This window comes from Sprattus sprattus (assembly GCF_963457725.1).
Source record: "Sprattus sprattus genome assembly, chromosome: 2".
NCBI lineage: Eukaryota > Metazoa > Chordata > Actinopteri > Clupeiformes > Clupeidae > Sprattus > Sprattus sprattus.
This window is the reverse complement of record NC_137921.1, coordinates 62,726,361-62,742,812: the sequence shown is the minus strand read 5'-3', so window position 1 is coordinate 62,742,812 and position 16,452 is coordinate 62,726,361. Positions and strand designations below refer to the sequence as shown.

The window sequence follows — 16,452 nt, the reverse complement described above, 5'->3', positions numbered from 1 at the left end:
TTTACATACCCTAGTTACACACAGAAACAGTCAATAACAACATCTGATGTTAAGTAAACAATGATCCAACTTAACACACACACACATACCCAACTCTCTCTCTCTTTCTCTCATACACACACTCACTTGCATACACAGACAGTAGTGTCCAAATGATATGGGGCAAACTACTTTGGAAAGGTCAAGGGTACGTATTTGGACCTTTGTGTGGGGAGGCCTGTTGTGGGCCCTTTGCTTTGGCACAGGTCTCACAGCAGAGCGCTTCCCAAAAACCCTTGACACCATGGAGTGCTACTGTACATCATCTGCATTGGACCTTGGTTTTGTAAACAGTTGTTTAGATGCACAACAGAAATTCTTCAGTAACAAAAAAAATATGCATCCTCGTATTAAAAGCAAAAAAATGTCTCTGACAGGATTCCGTTAAGTCATAGCCCTTCCCTTAGGTTTGGAATTGTAACAGAAACACCCAATTAATGGTTTCCAATTTTTCTAGCAGGAAACTGGAAACCCCTACTGTTCTGGAACACTTCATTTCATGTAGAATGTTCACTTTCAGAACACAACACAACTAAAGACACGCCTGCTTGAGTCAGAACAGCGACAGGCAGAGCTATACGCACTTGTCATTAGATGACGATGAGACAAATGTAAACACACTGAAGTATTCCTCCAGTGTCAAACAAGGTAACACGTTGGCATAATTACTAGTTGGCTTGATTCACGTTGAGTGTGATTTCGTTCTGATTCCCCTCAATATTCATGTCATTGGCTAGAAGAATTGAAAATAGACTTCAAGTGACATGATTTTTAAATAGAAAGGCCATGATCTCTATGCATTAATGATAGGGGGAAATAGGTTTCAAAACCTCGTGCAAACGAATAAATAGTGTGCAAAAAAAAAAGCAAAGCATACCCCTCCCCCTTTTTTGAATAAACAGGTCTGTCCCTTGTGTTCATGGCAACCTGTTGTGCCTCAGAACGTGTCAAATCTCGATGCATTTGGCAGCACTCCAACTCGTTAAAAGAAGCGGTTAGAGATATGCGTTAAGTGGCGGGTGCCTGTGTGCAGGCAAAGCAAACTTTAACAGACAAACATTTTTTTTTAAAGAAATGAGAACACAGGAGTTTTTTTTTTGTCATTCACAAAAATTGCATCCTCGATGATAAGCATTCCCTGTGAAGTCTCTATGTATCAAACAACAATAAAACATGAACGCACACACACACAAATAAAACTTGATGACAAACAGTCTTTGTAGTTTGGAGAAAAAAACATGGAGCAGTCCGTGGAAATTGGCTTAATGCTAATGAAGGCATGGAGTCTGCTTCCTCTCCGGAGTCTCTTACTTTGGAGCGCTGGGAAGAGCCAAAAAGCTCACAGCCGGGCGAGGACAGGCTTCTGAGTGGGAATCTTCCCCCCTGATTGACAGATTGAAAAAAAAATAAACATCAGACAGTATAGCACACCTCTCTGGTTCTACCCTACCGAAATAACCGTGCCAATACCAGCAATGTGTTTGGCGCCAGAGAGTTCCTCATCACCTGTTTTAAAATAAACACAGTATTTTCCCACCCAAAGTGGGTCAGGAATATGTGCGGGGAGATGGAGGCGCAGCTCTATGTAGGGCAGCCCGCTGAGGCGCGGTGAGGGTTTTGCATGGGCGTTTGAAGGCAGGCATAGAGACAGCAGACGGCAGCCCTGACACTCCGGGTGATGAGAATAGCAACATGAAGCGCCGTGTTGTCATCTCTGTCTCACAGTATCAGAGCTGAGCCTCAGACTCAACAACAACAACAAGATGCTGTTTATCGTTATGGCGAACTCACCGATTCATTCAGTACATGAAAAGATTTGAAAAAAACCAAGGGACAAATTCTCTTCCTACTTTAGAAGGTATTATTTGTCCAGTTGTTGTTCCAGTTCTGGTGGGGACCTCTGCTTAATCACAGGCTTAGAGACCATGGCCCTTCAGCTCTCTAGACATTCAACTCTCACATAACAAGAGGCTCAAATTAGTTTGGTCTTGTTTAGGCCACTGGTTCCGCTCATAATCTGTCAGTACTTGAAAAACAGTATAGCCAAATAACTTTTCCTACAGGTTGTGTGGATTACTTAACCGCACAGAGCAATAGAGAACACAAATCAGCTGTACTGGAGCCATTATTGCCGTATTTTTTAATAACTTACTACAGGCGTGCAAACTCATCACGATGAAAGTATTGTATACTGCTCCACAGGATCTATGATTGGACAGTTGTTCCATTGGTTAGGCTGTTGGCTATGAGTACTTGCAATGCGACAGTGAGAGGATTGGCCACTGTGGGAAGTCCCCAACCAATAGCATAAGGGATTCAATAGATTTAGGCATGAGGAGTGAGAATGGTTAGGGATAGGGTAAGAATATCACGGGAGCCTATCAGAGGCAGAGAAGGTCAGCTCATGCCTTTGCCAGCCCAGGAGTTATTTTTTGAGGGTGATGTGTTATGCCTCACAGATGACCAAAAGGAGAATAGGACAGTGACAGTGACAGTGACAGTGACAGTGACAGTGACAGTGACAGTGAATATAGCCAAAAGGTTTGCACCCTTTTACTATAATTATCCTTGCAGCCATTATACTTTATGGAGCACTACAGTTTCTCAAATCTCGTATTAGTTTGTGTTAAAAATAATTTCTTTGAAACTATCAAAATGTAGCCGCACTTGACTTGCAAGCAATGCCTACCTAAAGTGTCTTCCAGCGAGTTCACAGCCATCTTGTTCACTTTGAGTACGACCTGATCAGCCCTGAAAAACAAATCCACAAAGTAATCATGTCTGTGACCTTCAGTGATCACTAATGAATTTGGATGCTAACGAAGCAGGGATGCTAGGAGAGCCTTACATTTTGACCTTCTTGACAGCATTGAGTCTCAGCAGAGCGGCCAGGGCGTTCTTCTGCAAGTCAGAGGACAGCGCCTCGTAGCATCTCAAGCTGCCTGCGGCGGCCACCACAAGAGAGAAAAGCCATTAACACAAGTGCACTTCCAACAGTGACAACTAGAGGGCAGTAGAATCAATGAGTGTTAAGATACTTTACAAACAGCATTTCTTTATAACACATGCTTTCCTTTCAAGTGGTGAGCTGGGCAGATCACAACTAAAAGAAAAGGGCTATTGCAGACTTTTACCAGTATCCAAATAAGTCAGAAAATCATGTGAAGTTCAAAAGGGGGAAAACTGAAAGGTCTGGCAAGATATATGTTATCCATTGACAAGGTAGTGTGTAAAGAAATATAGTTTTGGTGCTACTACTTCTTTATGTGCGTGCACACACAAACACACACACACACACACAAACATAGAGAGAGACAGAGAGAGAGAGAGAGAAACAGAGAGAGACAGAGAGAGAGAAAGAGAGCGATGGACACCTGCTAAGTGGAGCTTGACAGCAAAGCTCCTGACAGCAGGAACAAACTGCTTCTCTGTGAGGTTGTCGGGGGTTTCTTCACAGAGATATCTGCACACCACCTTTGTGTTCACACACATTCACACACAAACGTACCCATTCACACACAAGCGTTCACATTCACAGACAAACGTTCACATTCACAGACAAACGTTCACATTCACAGACAAACGTACCCATTCACACACAAGCGTATACATTCACAAACAAGCGTATACATTCACACACAAGCGTACATTCACACACAAACGTACACATTCACATACACACGCAGAAGGAAAACCACAGATAAAAACCATATGTTAGTAGAGCTCAATACTACCACCACCATCATGCCGTCAGGGGTTTGCCTGTATAAGGAATGGACAGGCATTTTTCTTCAGAATTTTAAATGATAGGTAGGACTTGATATGTTATTCATAAAAGCTTAACAGTGTCAATGAAAGGGCAACAAATTAACAGTGTTGGACAATTGACAGGATATTTAAATTCTGACAGAATATTTAGTCTATTCATGGCTAGTATGGTGAGTGGGCCAGTTTTTTCAAGAACTCACAGGTGCTCAAATAAAATGCTGGCCAACACAAAATTACCTGGTATCCTTGCATGAAAGGCTCTAGCATGGCACAGAGGAAGGGGAGAGTGACATGTCCGGAGTCTGTTGTCTCAATCCCCTGTTGTAACATCTGCACTGCTCCACACTTCACTAGCAAGTAGCATGCCTCGTCAAAGTCCTGTGAATACCACACACACACACACACACACACACACACACACACACACACACACACACACACACACACACACACACACACACACACACACACACACACACACACACACACACACACACACACACACACACACACACACACAGTTACACACAGGCTAGACGGCCCTCAATCCCCTACTGAAGCAGCTAGTGCTCTACTGTACCTGCTACACTAAGTCTAGACACATTTCGCTACAGCAGTTTTCTACCTGAACGTAAACACTAAACCTAAAGCTAATGATGCACTAAGTCACTGTGGAACGGCCAACAAACTGAAACTAGTTGACACTACTGACTATTTCTACTACTGGCTTATTTGGAGATAGTGTTGGGGAGTAACGGAATTCATGTAACGGCTTTACGTATTTACTGTAATTAGATATCACATAGGCTATTCGCTCTCAAACTTAAGTATATTGAAGCATTTCTCAAAATGAAGGCCGGTGCGTAACAAGAAAAACTGCCCTAGGGCCCCTGGTGGGTCTATGTAATTATAATGTTACGCACCTTCAGTATTCTAACAGAATATGTTACAAATTACATTTAAGACAAATCTGCAGTGGAATAGAAAGTAAAAGTAACCCTCCCAACACTGTTTGGAGATGACAAATCTCCATGAACTTTAAAGATGAGCCATGGAAACACACATGTTTGTTTTTAGTATCCAACCAAGCCTGTGCTCCTCTGTTGCCAAAATAGGGGAACAAAATAGCAACCAGTCATTGACACACACACACACATGGAAATACACCAGACATATGGAGATGTTCACACCATGCTGTGAGGATATGAGTATATGTGAAGCTATGGGTATATGTGGGTAAAGATAAGGTGGGTTCCTGGCCTTACTTGCACAGACTCTCCGGGACACAGGATGAATTCGTTGGAGAACATGTTACGCAGAAAGCTGAAGCAGTTGTAGACCTCATCTAAATTAGGGAAAGTTACACTTCAGACAAGTTTCCGAGACAACAATGATGCAATCATGAGCTCAGCTTCACAGTATTATTTCACTTTAGAATTTTCATCAAGAACACAGACCATGACAGACAATGGCAGACAGACAACATGAATAAACAGCGTGAGGCAAAAACATATTTCTTTGTTTTTTTGAGCAGTTCTACTTTAGGAACACCAATGTTTGTGTGTGTGTGTGCGTGTGCGTGTGCGTGTGCATGTGCGTGTGCATGTGCGCGTGTGTGTGTGTGTGTGTGTGCACGTGTGTGTGCGTGTGCGTGTGTGTGTGTGTGTGTGGGTGTGTGTGTGTGTGTGTGTGTGTGAAAGGTGAGGCACGTAAGAGTGTATTTCACACTTTCTTTGAAGGTGATTTTGGTGCAGTGTTAGAAGACATTGTGGTTTAACAAGAAAAAAAGGCATGAACGGCATTGAAACATTAGCACTTCTCCATGTTCCAAACAAGCCTCAGCCCTCTCTGCCCCTGTGCGGCTCACCTTTCCTGGGGGATGTGGCGGCCTGCATGGCCACAGCGAGGAGCGCCGGCCGCAGGAACACATGCAGGATCTGGTTCCTGTAGGAGGCGCAGGAGAGCGCGCTCACCGCCCGCTCAAACAGAGCCGCCTCTGGGCTCTCCGGCCCCGGGGGTTGCGCCACCAGGAGGTGCACGCGGCCCCCGCACACGCTCACCAGGTTACGGTGCAGAGACAGGCTGGACGACACCACCTTACTGCTGGAGGTGTGGTCTGGAGGGAGGGCAGGGGAAATACAGATAAGGGCCACATACAGCTCCATTATTTACACTGCAATATGTGTCATTTTGCAGCAGTGTAGATATTATATTGTCTAGAGACACATACTATTCCACTGGTCAACAACAACACTGAGGGATGTGTGAAGGAATGAATTGAGTAAATTCAGGATGCTGGAACAAAGGTGGAAAGGCACAGAGAGAGAGAGAGAGAGAGAGAGAGCGAGACAGAGAAAGAGAGAGTGAGAAAGAGAGAGAGTGTGAGAGAGAGAGAGAGAGAGACAAAGAGAGAAAGTGGAGGAAAAAGGTAATGTGATTTTGTTGACTGTTTGTTTGATTTTATTGTCCACAGAGACCTTTCATTCCGATCCAAATTGACACAATCCAAGGTCTTTGTTCTACCAACTGAGCCATATAGAGATAAGAAAAATGGGAATACATTAGAGAAGCAAACAGACAGAAAGGCTTCGACACGATCAAGTCAGAAAGAGGGAATCTGATCAAGTGAACGAGGGACTGAGACGGTAAAAGAGGAGTCGGTCTACGAGGCCCCTGTGACAAATGTAGTTGCTATTTCCCAAATTCTCCATCCACTTTTGAAATAACTGTCAACTAAAGCCGAACTCTGAACTACCTTTCAACTGCCTACTAACCCTGACCTTAAAGTGACCCTAATTCCAAATCTAAGCCTATTTGTATTCTCCATTGTCAACAACATGTCACCACATTTTTGTTGATTGTTTGTCTCAGCCAAATATCGAATGTCAAAACGATGTTTGAGCCAGTAGAATGAGAATAGGGTGACCTGTTAATGTATTTGCTGGTTCTAGTCTGTTAAAAGACCCACAATTACCAAAGCAGTATTCAGCGAATCAACATCAGGACATAACTAAATCTCCGCTTAGCATGCTAATCGCTACTGATAGCAACGTGCACTCATAATACACTACCTATATACATAAAAAAAGAATAAAAAAAAAAAAAAATGTTTTTTTTTTTTTTTTTTTATTGTCACCGATACCCGATCTAGAAATGTCTTCAATATCGGTACCGATACCGATACAAATATCGGATCGGTGCATCCCTAAATGAGAATGGAGATGAGGGAGAGCGAGACCACGCAAGGCCAAGCGTGTGAATAGAGGTCTGAATGCACAGCAGAGGGCTTGGAGAGACTGTCACAACACAGAGCTCCTCCACATCTCCCAGTGATTAACACAGACTGGCACCCGCTGACGCAGGGGGAGAGAGGGGGAGAGAGGAAGAGGGAGAGAGGAGCGAAGAGCACACAGGGCAGGTGGTAGAGGGGCCTTCAGCCAACACTAGCCTGCTATCTACGGCTTTGGGCACCACACACACACACACACACACACACACACACACACACACACACACACACACATCGAAACACACACACACACACACACACACACACACACACACACACACACCCACAGGAACACAGAAACTGTCACACACACTCACAGCGACACATGCACACCGACACACACACACCCAGCGACACACACACAGACGCACACACACACACACACACACCGACGTTCGTGAGAAGGGGCACCCCGGAGTGTCTGAGCGTGTCATGTCCCTCTGCGCACATGTCATTCATCTGATGGAGAGTGGGAGGCATCAGATCAGATCAGATCATGGCTGATGAGTGAGTCGAACAATACCCTGTCACACACACTCATCCTAAACCATCACAGTCTGAGAACAGACAAAAAGCTGTGCCGAGGACACAGGCCTCCTCACTATTATTCATACTGCATGCTCCACCACGACTGCAGTTCTAAATCGTTTTAGGCAGATATGTAAATAAAAAACAAAATTTCAAGAAGAAAATGAAAAGCATTTCAGCATTGTGGTGACACACCATGCTGACAAAGCAACCTAAATTAAACTCAACTCCTTATAAAACAAAGTCAAATCGAATCAACCTTAAACCCTGCATTACACGGAGGACAAAACTCCCAAATGCAGCTCCAAAAATGCAGTGCTTCTGAGGAGCTGGTTGGCCAACATGCTTTCATCAGGAGGAAGTGAGCAAAGCCAAACAGTCAGACCGTAAGTATGGATGGCAACCTTTGATGGAGATTATTTACAAACACTGTTAATGACATAAGAATATATGAATCAAGTGCCTTACTTTAATAATGATCCTATATGCTTTTCTTTTAACAGAGACATGGCTCTTCTGTGTCCCTGTGTATATGTGTAACTTGATTCACTGGCGCCACTTATTGTTCCCTCAACCTTGTGAATGTACAAGAAGCTCGGACGAGAACCTTGTTTTGACTATGATTTCTTACACTTACGGCGTCAGCATTAGATAAATCTAAGCATATAAACCTTGTGGTTCCTTAGTGAAATTGCTTCACTTCTCATCCTTGTGTTGTGAGTGAGCCCAATTGCAATTGTTCTTGTTGAATAAACATACTGATTGACAACTCCGGAGCCCTGAAGTAACTTGGGTGAATTTTCACCTATCAACCCTCCTCACCTGGCCAGTCTAGGAATGCTCCAAAGGAACGAGCTAGGTCCCTCAGCCATACAGTCTGCTCTTCCAGCTGGGAAAGTTCCATCCCCTCCAGGTTCTGCATGAGGGACGTGGCGATGAGAACCCAGGGCTTGAGCACCATGTTCTCCTCCTGCATGCGCACCAGCTGATATGCCGTGTCATTCACAAAGCTCTGGATCTCGTTACTCGGTTTCTGAGGAATGTGTCTGTTCAAAACATAGAAACAGAGAGCTTTCAATGACAACACTGCATTAGTGTACTTTATCATACACACTTTCTTTCGCCAAGTGCATTCCAATTAATTGTATATAAATCATACTATTTGAACGGGAATTAAGAAAGTGATGAAAATAGCAGCATGATCAAATAAATACATCATACATCATATCATAAGTATAACATGAAAAGAAGTACAGGTGGTCTGTCAACAAGCACAGCTAAGACAACTTGAATAAGAGTGCTGCTGACTAAGGGCTCAGATACACATACGCGTCTTTTTTCAGGCAGAAACGCTTCAGTAACGCCTTGGCAAAGTGCGGCGGCCAAAACAGAAGCGGTGCGCTTCCCTGCCTTGCGCTGGAAAGTTGAGAATAGTTCAACTTTTAAGCGCACCTAAAAAACGCTTCAAAGACGCAACGCGTGGTGGAGAAGGGGCGCGCGCTTTAAACGTGCCGTACCATAGGAATCAAAGCCTTTGCTCGCGTCCCGTTTTTACAAAAACGCGTATGTGTATCTGAGCCCTAAGAGAAGCTGGAGGCATGGTGATAATTGTGTGTGAACCGTGACCAGTGAGAACAACTCACCTTGGCACAAAGTTGTTCTGAGAGCGGTTGATCCGGCCTTGTGCCAGGCTACGGACTGACACCGGGGATCCAAAGTACACGTGCATGCTGCCGTAATCTTCACTAAAGATCTTCCTCGCTTTCAACAGACCCTGCGTCGCAAGAATAAATAAAACATCTGATTCATGGATGAAAACCACACCCAAAAGTACGTTATGGAAACATTTAACATCACATGATGAACATTCTCATAAGTTTCAAATTTGTTGCTGAAGAACTTCCAGATAGAGTGACTACAAGGGAAACATCTGGTGGACTGACACAAGTTATTTGTTTTAGAAAAAAAAGACAGATTGAACATCCGTACGCCCCCCCCTTCAAAGTGTTTTTTTATTCCTGGCAGTGCTTTTCAGCATGTTCGCACTTTCAACACGCTACAGCACATGGGGAAGACTGATGTGCACAATAAGGTGGTGCCAATCACGCTGATGGGCACGTCTTACCAAAATGGTGCCAATCACGCTGAGGGGCACGTCTTACCGAGGTGGATTCTTTGGGTTTGGGCACGCCGAGCAGCTCGCGGGCATACAGCGCCTCCTCCAGCACCCGCTCATAGCTGATGCTGACGGGCACGAGGCTGACGTCAAACACCTCACCTTTGAAGAATGGCTCCATCGCAATATTCAACAAGCCTGGTTTAAAAGGATTTACAGAGAAAAGGAGAGAGAGAGAGAGAGAGTGGAAGAGAGAGAGGGAGAGGGAAATACAGGTCAACAGAAAGAGAAAAAGGGAATGAAATACAATATTAAAGAAAAAGAAAAAATGGAAAGAAAGAGAGGGGAAGATGAACAAACCAAAAAGAGAGAGAGAGGCAGGGAAAGACAAAAGTGAGAAGAGACGGGGAGACAGGGGGAAAAGCAATTTAGACAGTGCCCTGGATTTTCATAAATGCGTACTTAAAGATGGATCACGTTGGCAGATGAGCCTCTTTGCAAAGCCACATAACAACACCATCTCTGTCACGATGTTGTTCTTTGAGTATAAACAGAGGGATTGAAATTACTTCGTGACAAAATCATACAGCCCAAACTGTTTCAGGATATTTTTTTGTAAAAAAGGTCCCCGACACATTTCACCCAACAAGGCATCCAGACAATCTGGTGCTTGCAGCAGAAATGCAATTCTCTGTCAGCCTACATTTATTTTCAGGGAAATAAAAATGACAGAAAACTAAAACCGAAGTGCTAGGCTTTGCACAATAAAAAGCAGTTGTCAGCTAGGACCACTCACTAACACAATGACAAGCCAGACAAGCAAGAGGAGTTTAAAAAACTAGAGGTTCTCCAAAGTTTTGGATACTGATTTTAACAAACAAACAAACGAAAAAACAAACAACAAAGTCCATGTGATACTGAGTTACCTAGCTTTGGTGTTAGCGATTTTGATGTGCGGCTCCTTGTGCCTTCTAAGAAGAATTCAATTGGAGCATAACCGCTCTGGACAAATTAAAACACAAACAATGAAAGAAGATATTAGACACAGGACAATAACTGAACAAGACTAATTATACAGGCTGTCTAGAGGATTTAAACAGCATCCCTTACCCTGAGCATGGTCTTGACATATTCAGAGAACACAGCCCAGTAGAGCTTGTCTCCTCCAAAGGATCGCCGGATAAAAAAGGCCCCTGACATGCGTAACATTTCCCCAACAAATTTCATGCTCATAAAATCTGCATGGATCACAAAAATAAAATAGATGACAATTATGAGGAAAGATATTTCCATAAATGCATTGCTTTAATCCATTTCATTTCATATTTGTCAGCTGTGATCCCTGATCTATGCTAATGAAAAAGTGCTTGATCTGTCATGTTTTCATAACGGTCTACTACGTACCCATTCCTGCAGCTATGACAGGCAGCTTGAGGTCACATGTGTACAGGATGTATGACATCATGAGGAAATCCATGTATGAGCGGTGGCTTGGCAGAAGCACCACTGGCTGTTCGTGTATGGCCTGCTGAAGCTGTCAATCACAGAGAAGAAACCTCAGTCATGAGTCTAAGATCTAGCTCTCCACATCCCATGAGACAGTCATATGTCACAGTGAGTTTTCAGTCAGAATCACCTTTTCTGTTATATGTGGTGTGGAGATGTAGCACACTAATGAAGGTCAGGGTGATACTCATGAGTTTAGATTTGTGTTCTACAACACTGGGCAACAAAAGAAGACCTAAGGACTCGGTGTCCTCTGTTTTAAAGGGATCCCACTTTAGAATATCCAATATTTCATACAATTTGGCACTTGTCAGGAACTATGCATGTCTGAAGAAAGAGGAGAAGATGATAATATGACCTTAATCTACTCCAGATTTAGACTGAGTACGAGCATATAGAAACGAGCACAAAGGAACATTGTATGCTCTGATTTTTGGGATGAATCTAAAGCCACTAAATAAATGGACTCCTAGCTGTAAAAATCTCTCCTCTACTTCTGAGTAGACAATTCCATGACAACTCTAATAGTTAATGTTGACAGTTTACTGATCATTACTCCTATCGAGAAGATATTATTATTTTAAACATTTCCACTTCATCAACTAATACCCAGTCACACCCTCAGAGTGCAACATGATCTCTTTCTAGCTCGATTCTGTAAATGCCCACCCTCTGGAGGCCCTCCTCGTTGACACACACACTGCGGAACAGCCTCTTGAAGGCCTTGCTGAGGGTGAATGCAAAGAAGCGGACAGTGCTGAGCTTCAACCGGTGAGCCATCTCCTCCAAGATGGCCGCCGCCTCCTCCTGGACCACCTCCACAGACTCGCCTGACTCGGCTGATACCTGGGACACAGGTAAATCTCAGGAGGGAAGGAAACTATCTGATGCAGCATTATCGTTATCCTAAGCATTTGGCGACTATTGTTGTGTATTTTTTGTTCAGATTTTTATTTTATTTTATTATATGCTTACTTAATCATCTGTATGGTGTACCTGCTTTAGCTACAATTAGCCATGACATCTCTTCAGTGTGGTTGCAGCAGTCCATGTATGTTAACAGATTACCTATATTTAACATTATTATTTTAAAACTCATCTCATTACCTACCTTCTATCAACAAATGCAATTTCAACACTGCTCATTGATTTCATTTCATCACTGCTGAATTATAGCAATTACTTGATAGGGTTCAAATCAAATTAATATCAGATATTCCAGTTAAATGAATAGACTCTGGCCATTTTTGCAATACCTCTACTACCTGAAATGATCTTAAATGCATCATTGTAGGCCTGCCCATGGTTGATTTAATGTTACCTGATTAATGGCATATTGGAGAGGTTCGGACTGCATGACCACAGTCTTTAGCATAGCGGGTGTGCACGGGCTTAGACCCTTGTAGAGCACGGGGGTGTAACACTTGAATGCATATCTTATGTCACTTGAGTTCCTCCGTTCTTCCAAGACGTCTTCAAAGTCATCTCTCTTTTTCAAAACGGGATCTCTTCGCTTTTCAGAAAATGAAAAAGTACTTCATTACTTCAAATTGAACTCAACACCAACAGAGATAAAGAGTTACCACCACACTGCGTAGTAGAAGCAACGTCAAGGTTGCTAATAAACCCAAATCTCACACATTCTTGGTGGTAGAACATCATCTGCCTACAAAACTAAACATGGGATGTTTAGGCTACATTCACTCATCACTTAGATTATAGTAAAGTGAGCTGTTCTGACAGTAACAACGGCTCATTTTTTTTTCTTCCAGAGTGACTTATGATCAAACGAGTGCATAATGGAACACATCAATGTCTCCAGGATAACCAACTGACTTTCATAAATAATACTAACTCTTACACATCACAATTTTTAAGTTGTCAAAAGACTAGCTAATGTAAGCGTGCTAGCGGATGTCATATAACAACAGTGATACATACCGAGCATAGTGATTTCGATGCCATTCCTTATCAGACCGTTGCAAAACATTAAATTTGCCTGAATATGAAAATATTTTCTTTTTTTGGTGTTACACTATCACTGCAAGCATAATTCACATGGGCGGAGGTATTTACTCAGGCGATCTGCTACTTCCTCAAACTGTATGCCGAGTACGGTGGCCGAAAAGTGTCATTCACTCGTGAGTCTTGGGGACCGTAACACTGGTAACACGTGAGTTTGTGATGCGAATGTGTGTCAGTCGTCTTGTTTTAGTTTATCATATTTATGCTTAACTTAAGGTATGGCAAGAAATGAGGGAAACAAAAAGGGAGAAGAGGACGTAGATCAGGATTTCCTGGATCAGGTTTTGAATCAAATTTACGATTTTGGTAAGTATGTAGTGAATGGTAGGCTAAGTTAGTTGGCTAGCCAGCTAGCTAACATGGCTTTACATACCTTTTGGATTGAATCCATATCATATGTGCTATCAAACGTACGGGAGAAATATTGAGGAATGCGTAGACATTGCAGATTTCACCAAGTACCTAATATTTAGACAATTTAAGCATTTCAATTAATCAAACGTTATTTTGTCTTAATTTTGCTCATTCGACCTGGATACACTTTTATATTGTTTTCTGCTTTTAGGTGATGGAACGGAGAAAAGAAAATCTAAGAAATCCCAAAAGAAAAAGAAGAAAAGAACACATGAAGAAGAAATTGAGGAGCCGTCCAACATCGACAGGCTCACAAACTCTGGGATAAATGATCTCGAGGACAGTGATGAGTCCCTGTTTACAAAAAACTCTGTTAGGATTGATTCCACCCAGATTGAGAGTTCCTCCTCTGCAACCAAGCATTCAAATGTTAAAGTGGTGGTCTTTGAGGATCCCTTAAAGAAGAACAAAAACAAACCTAAAATAGAAATGGCAGAAGAAAAGGTAAAGTCTAGAACATTAACATTTCATTGTCAGAGTTGTAAACAGAGTTCAAAACAAAAGCACTATGATGGCACATTGCGTGTTGATTTGGCTAGTGAAGCATGAGTTTATTGGTAGAGGATGTTTGATATTTGGATCAAATTATGTAAGTGAATTTGACTGCTTATTAAACTGATATTTGTACCAAATATAGCCTACTTTGACCTGATTTTGCACTTAATTTATTCCCTGCCGATGTTATGTCTTCAGCACGTTTTTTTTTCTTCTTCACTTAACAGCCTCCAGAAACTAAAAAAATGAAAAAGACAGAAGAGGAGGATGACTTCAGTATAGAAAAGGTAAGATTCCAGTTGGGATCATGTAGGTGTGACGTAGGCTCACTGTAGACGTACCGGTAAACACTTTTAGCTTCAGATTGATTCGTTTTAAAGATCCATAAAATGCTTTAAAACTATATGGAGTTTTGTATTTCTGATGACGTGATTTCTTTCCTTTGTTAGGCAAGACTTGAAGTCCATAGGTTTGGAATCACTGGTTACAAGAAGGACCAGCAGAGAGTTTTTGAGCAAGACCGAGCCATCATGCTTGGCGCAAGGGTATGTAACAATGATGCCGATGTAATTCAAACTCAGACGAGTTATCTCTGTGGGGGATTGTTCTGGTTGATCAGCAGCAGACTCCCTGACAGAGGTGTAGAATGGTCAGTGTGCAGCAGACTCCCTGAAAGAGGTGTAGAATGGTCAGTGTGCAGCAGACTCCCTGAAAGAGGTGTAGAATGGTCAGTGTGCAGCAGACTCCCTGAAAGAGGTGTAGAATGGTCAGTGTGCAGCAGACTCCCTGACAGAGGTGAAGAATGGTCAGGGTGCAGCACTTGCCTCCATTTAAAATAGTTTTCAGTATTGTCTGGAAACAATCATTTCAGTTAGCCTTTCTGACAGATCAGAGAGAAAGGTTCATTTAAAACACATCTATAACAGAACTTAATGTGGTAGGCAACTTGAACCAGCATTGTTTTTATAGAAGGCATAAAAGTTTTATATGATGCCTAATATCTTTAGCTTAATTTAAATTGGCATAGGGATGTAACAGTTCAACTGAGATTATTGCAGTGTAGTGCTAGCTACAGAGAGCATTTTGTGAATCAAACGTTCAAGAACCTGTTGGGTGATTACCCTAAAATCCATTACCTCAACCTAGACCTATGCTGCTCCGTGCAGTTTTCCATGACTTCCATGTCCACATAACGTCTGATAAAACACAGTGGCATTTCTAGCCCTCTCAGCAACAGAAATGACAATATTTCAAAAAGTATGTTTATTTTGTTAATATTTTCATCACTACCGCTCGCTAATTGGTTGTCTAAATGAACTGACAAACTCTTAAAAGTGCCTCTGTCTGTGGACTTTAATCCCAGTGAAAAAGATTTCATGCAAATTTAAGAGGAATGCTCCTTTTAATTAGTTGGATATATTGTAACAATGTCATATGTTATTGATTGTTTTGCACTAAAATATGATTGGTTTTGTTGGTTTTGTTTTTATGCAGCCTCCCAAAAAAGAATATGTAAATTACAAACAGTACCAGCAAATAGTAAAGGAGAAGAAAGAGAAAGAAGTGGAAGAAGCAAAAATGGTGAGATGACAACACAAGCTCCTCTGATGTTGATGTTGTGTTTCTATGGAAGTATTTCACATGATTTGACTGTTCTCTCTCTGTTTGTGTAGGACACAAATAAGAAGAAAAAGAAAGGAGGAAAGTCAGGGTAGGTGCATTTCTAAAGTGTTTTATGTTCTGGTAAATCAAGCAGTTTACCAGCTAAACTACACCACTACAAGTTCATCATTCATCTAACTTTTTCCCCTTTCAAACTGGTGGAATGGCTCTTAATATCCACATACACAGCCAACTTTGAAGAGTAATTAGAGTTATTGAATTAGTTCAGTGATGCAGTGGTTTAATGCATGTGTGTCTTTGTGTGTCTTTGGCAGGGATAAGAAACCCAAGTCATCGTCCAGCGCAGAGCCCTCAGGCCAGATTGGAAAGTTTAAAGGTGGCGTGCTGGTCCTGAACGCCAAACAATTACAGGCAATGAATGGCAAAATAAAAAGGTCAAAGTGACAAAAAAAAGAGTGTTCTAATTGCATATCAGTTATTTCCCAGCCCCTTAAAGGACCCACATGATTTGATCCTGTAAGTAAGTAAGTAACGGGTCAAAATGCTGAGTCATCATGTAAACACATAGCACACTGTGAAGTTCGAGACCTTCTCACAGCATGGAAGGCAAATTAAGAGACAAGTTCCAGACTACGTGCCATCACAGTTT

General features: G+C 42.2%; 2 protein-coding genes across 3 annotated transcripts; one reads left to right on the top strand and one right to left on the bottom strand.

The window, feature by feature from the left end:
* Window positions 1-417: 417 nt before the first annotated feature.
* gnpat (glyceronephosphate O-acyltransferase) lies at window positions 418-13,243 on the bottom strand. The gene is made up of 16 exons (XM_080832220.1): window positions 13,188-13,243; window positions 12,568-12,759; window positions 11,916-12,092; window positions 11,145-11,274; window positions 10,851-10,978; window positions 10,667-10,742; window positions 9,787-9,938; window positions 9,268-9,398; window positions 8,447-8,670; window positions 5,675-5,923; window positions 5,073-5,152; window positions 4,045-4,185; window positions 3,414-3,513; window positions 2,888-2,981; window positions 2,729-2,790; window positions 418-1,422 (listed from the first exon to the last, which is right to left on the bottom strand). Exons 1-16 carry the CDS (start codon window positions 13,209-13,211, stop codon window positions 1,379-1,381), a joined length of 2,004 nt encoding a protein of 667 aa, XP_080688346.1. The 5' UTR covers window positions 13,212-13,243; the 3' UTR covers window positions 418-1,378.
* A 167-nt stretch (window positions 13,244-13,410) lies between these two features.
* Window positions 13,411-16,247, top strand: fsaf1 (40S small subunit processome assembly factor 1; the record flags this gene model as incomplete). 2 transcript variants are annotated; one of them, XM_080832086.1, is made up of 8 exons in its annotated part: window positions 13,411-13,419; window positions 13,488-13,577; window positions 13,837-14,129; window positions 14,408-14,467; window positions 14,630-14,725; window positions 15,675-15,761; window positions 15,854-15,891; window positions 16,118-16,247. In XM_080832086.1, exons 2-8 carry the CDS (start codon window positions 13,490-13,492, stop codon window positions 16,245-16,247), a joined length of 792 nt encoding a protein of 263 aa, XP_080688212.1. In that variant the 5' UTR covers window positions 13,411-13,419; window positions 13,488-13,489. The 2 variants fall into 2 exon arrangements, with proteins under 2 accessions (XP_080688212.1, XP_080688213.1); XM_080832087.1 differs by lacking the exon at window positions 13,411-13,419 and having other exon boundaries at window positions 13,447-13,577.
* Between the last annotated feature and the right edge of the window lie 205 nt (window positions 16,248-16,452).

Bases quoted from the DNA above. Each gene is read 5' to 3' on its own strand.
- gnpat (XM_080832220.1), bottom strand. From the start codon at position 13,211: ATGGCATCGAAATCACTATGCTCG. The intron at 10,743-10,850 runs GTAAGGGATGCT...TAATTTGTCCAG, and splicing joins ATGTCAAGACCATGCTCAGG to AGCGGTTATGCTCCAATTGA. The intron at 5,924-8,446 runs GTGAGGAGGGTT...CCCTCCCTCCAG, and splicing joins AGCATTCCTAGACTGGCCAG to ACCACACCTCCAGCAGTAAG.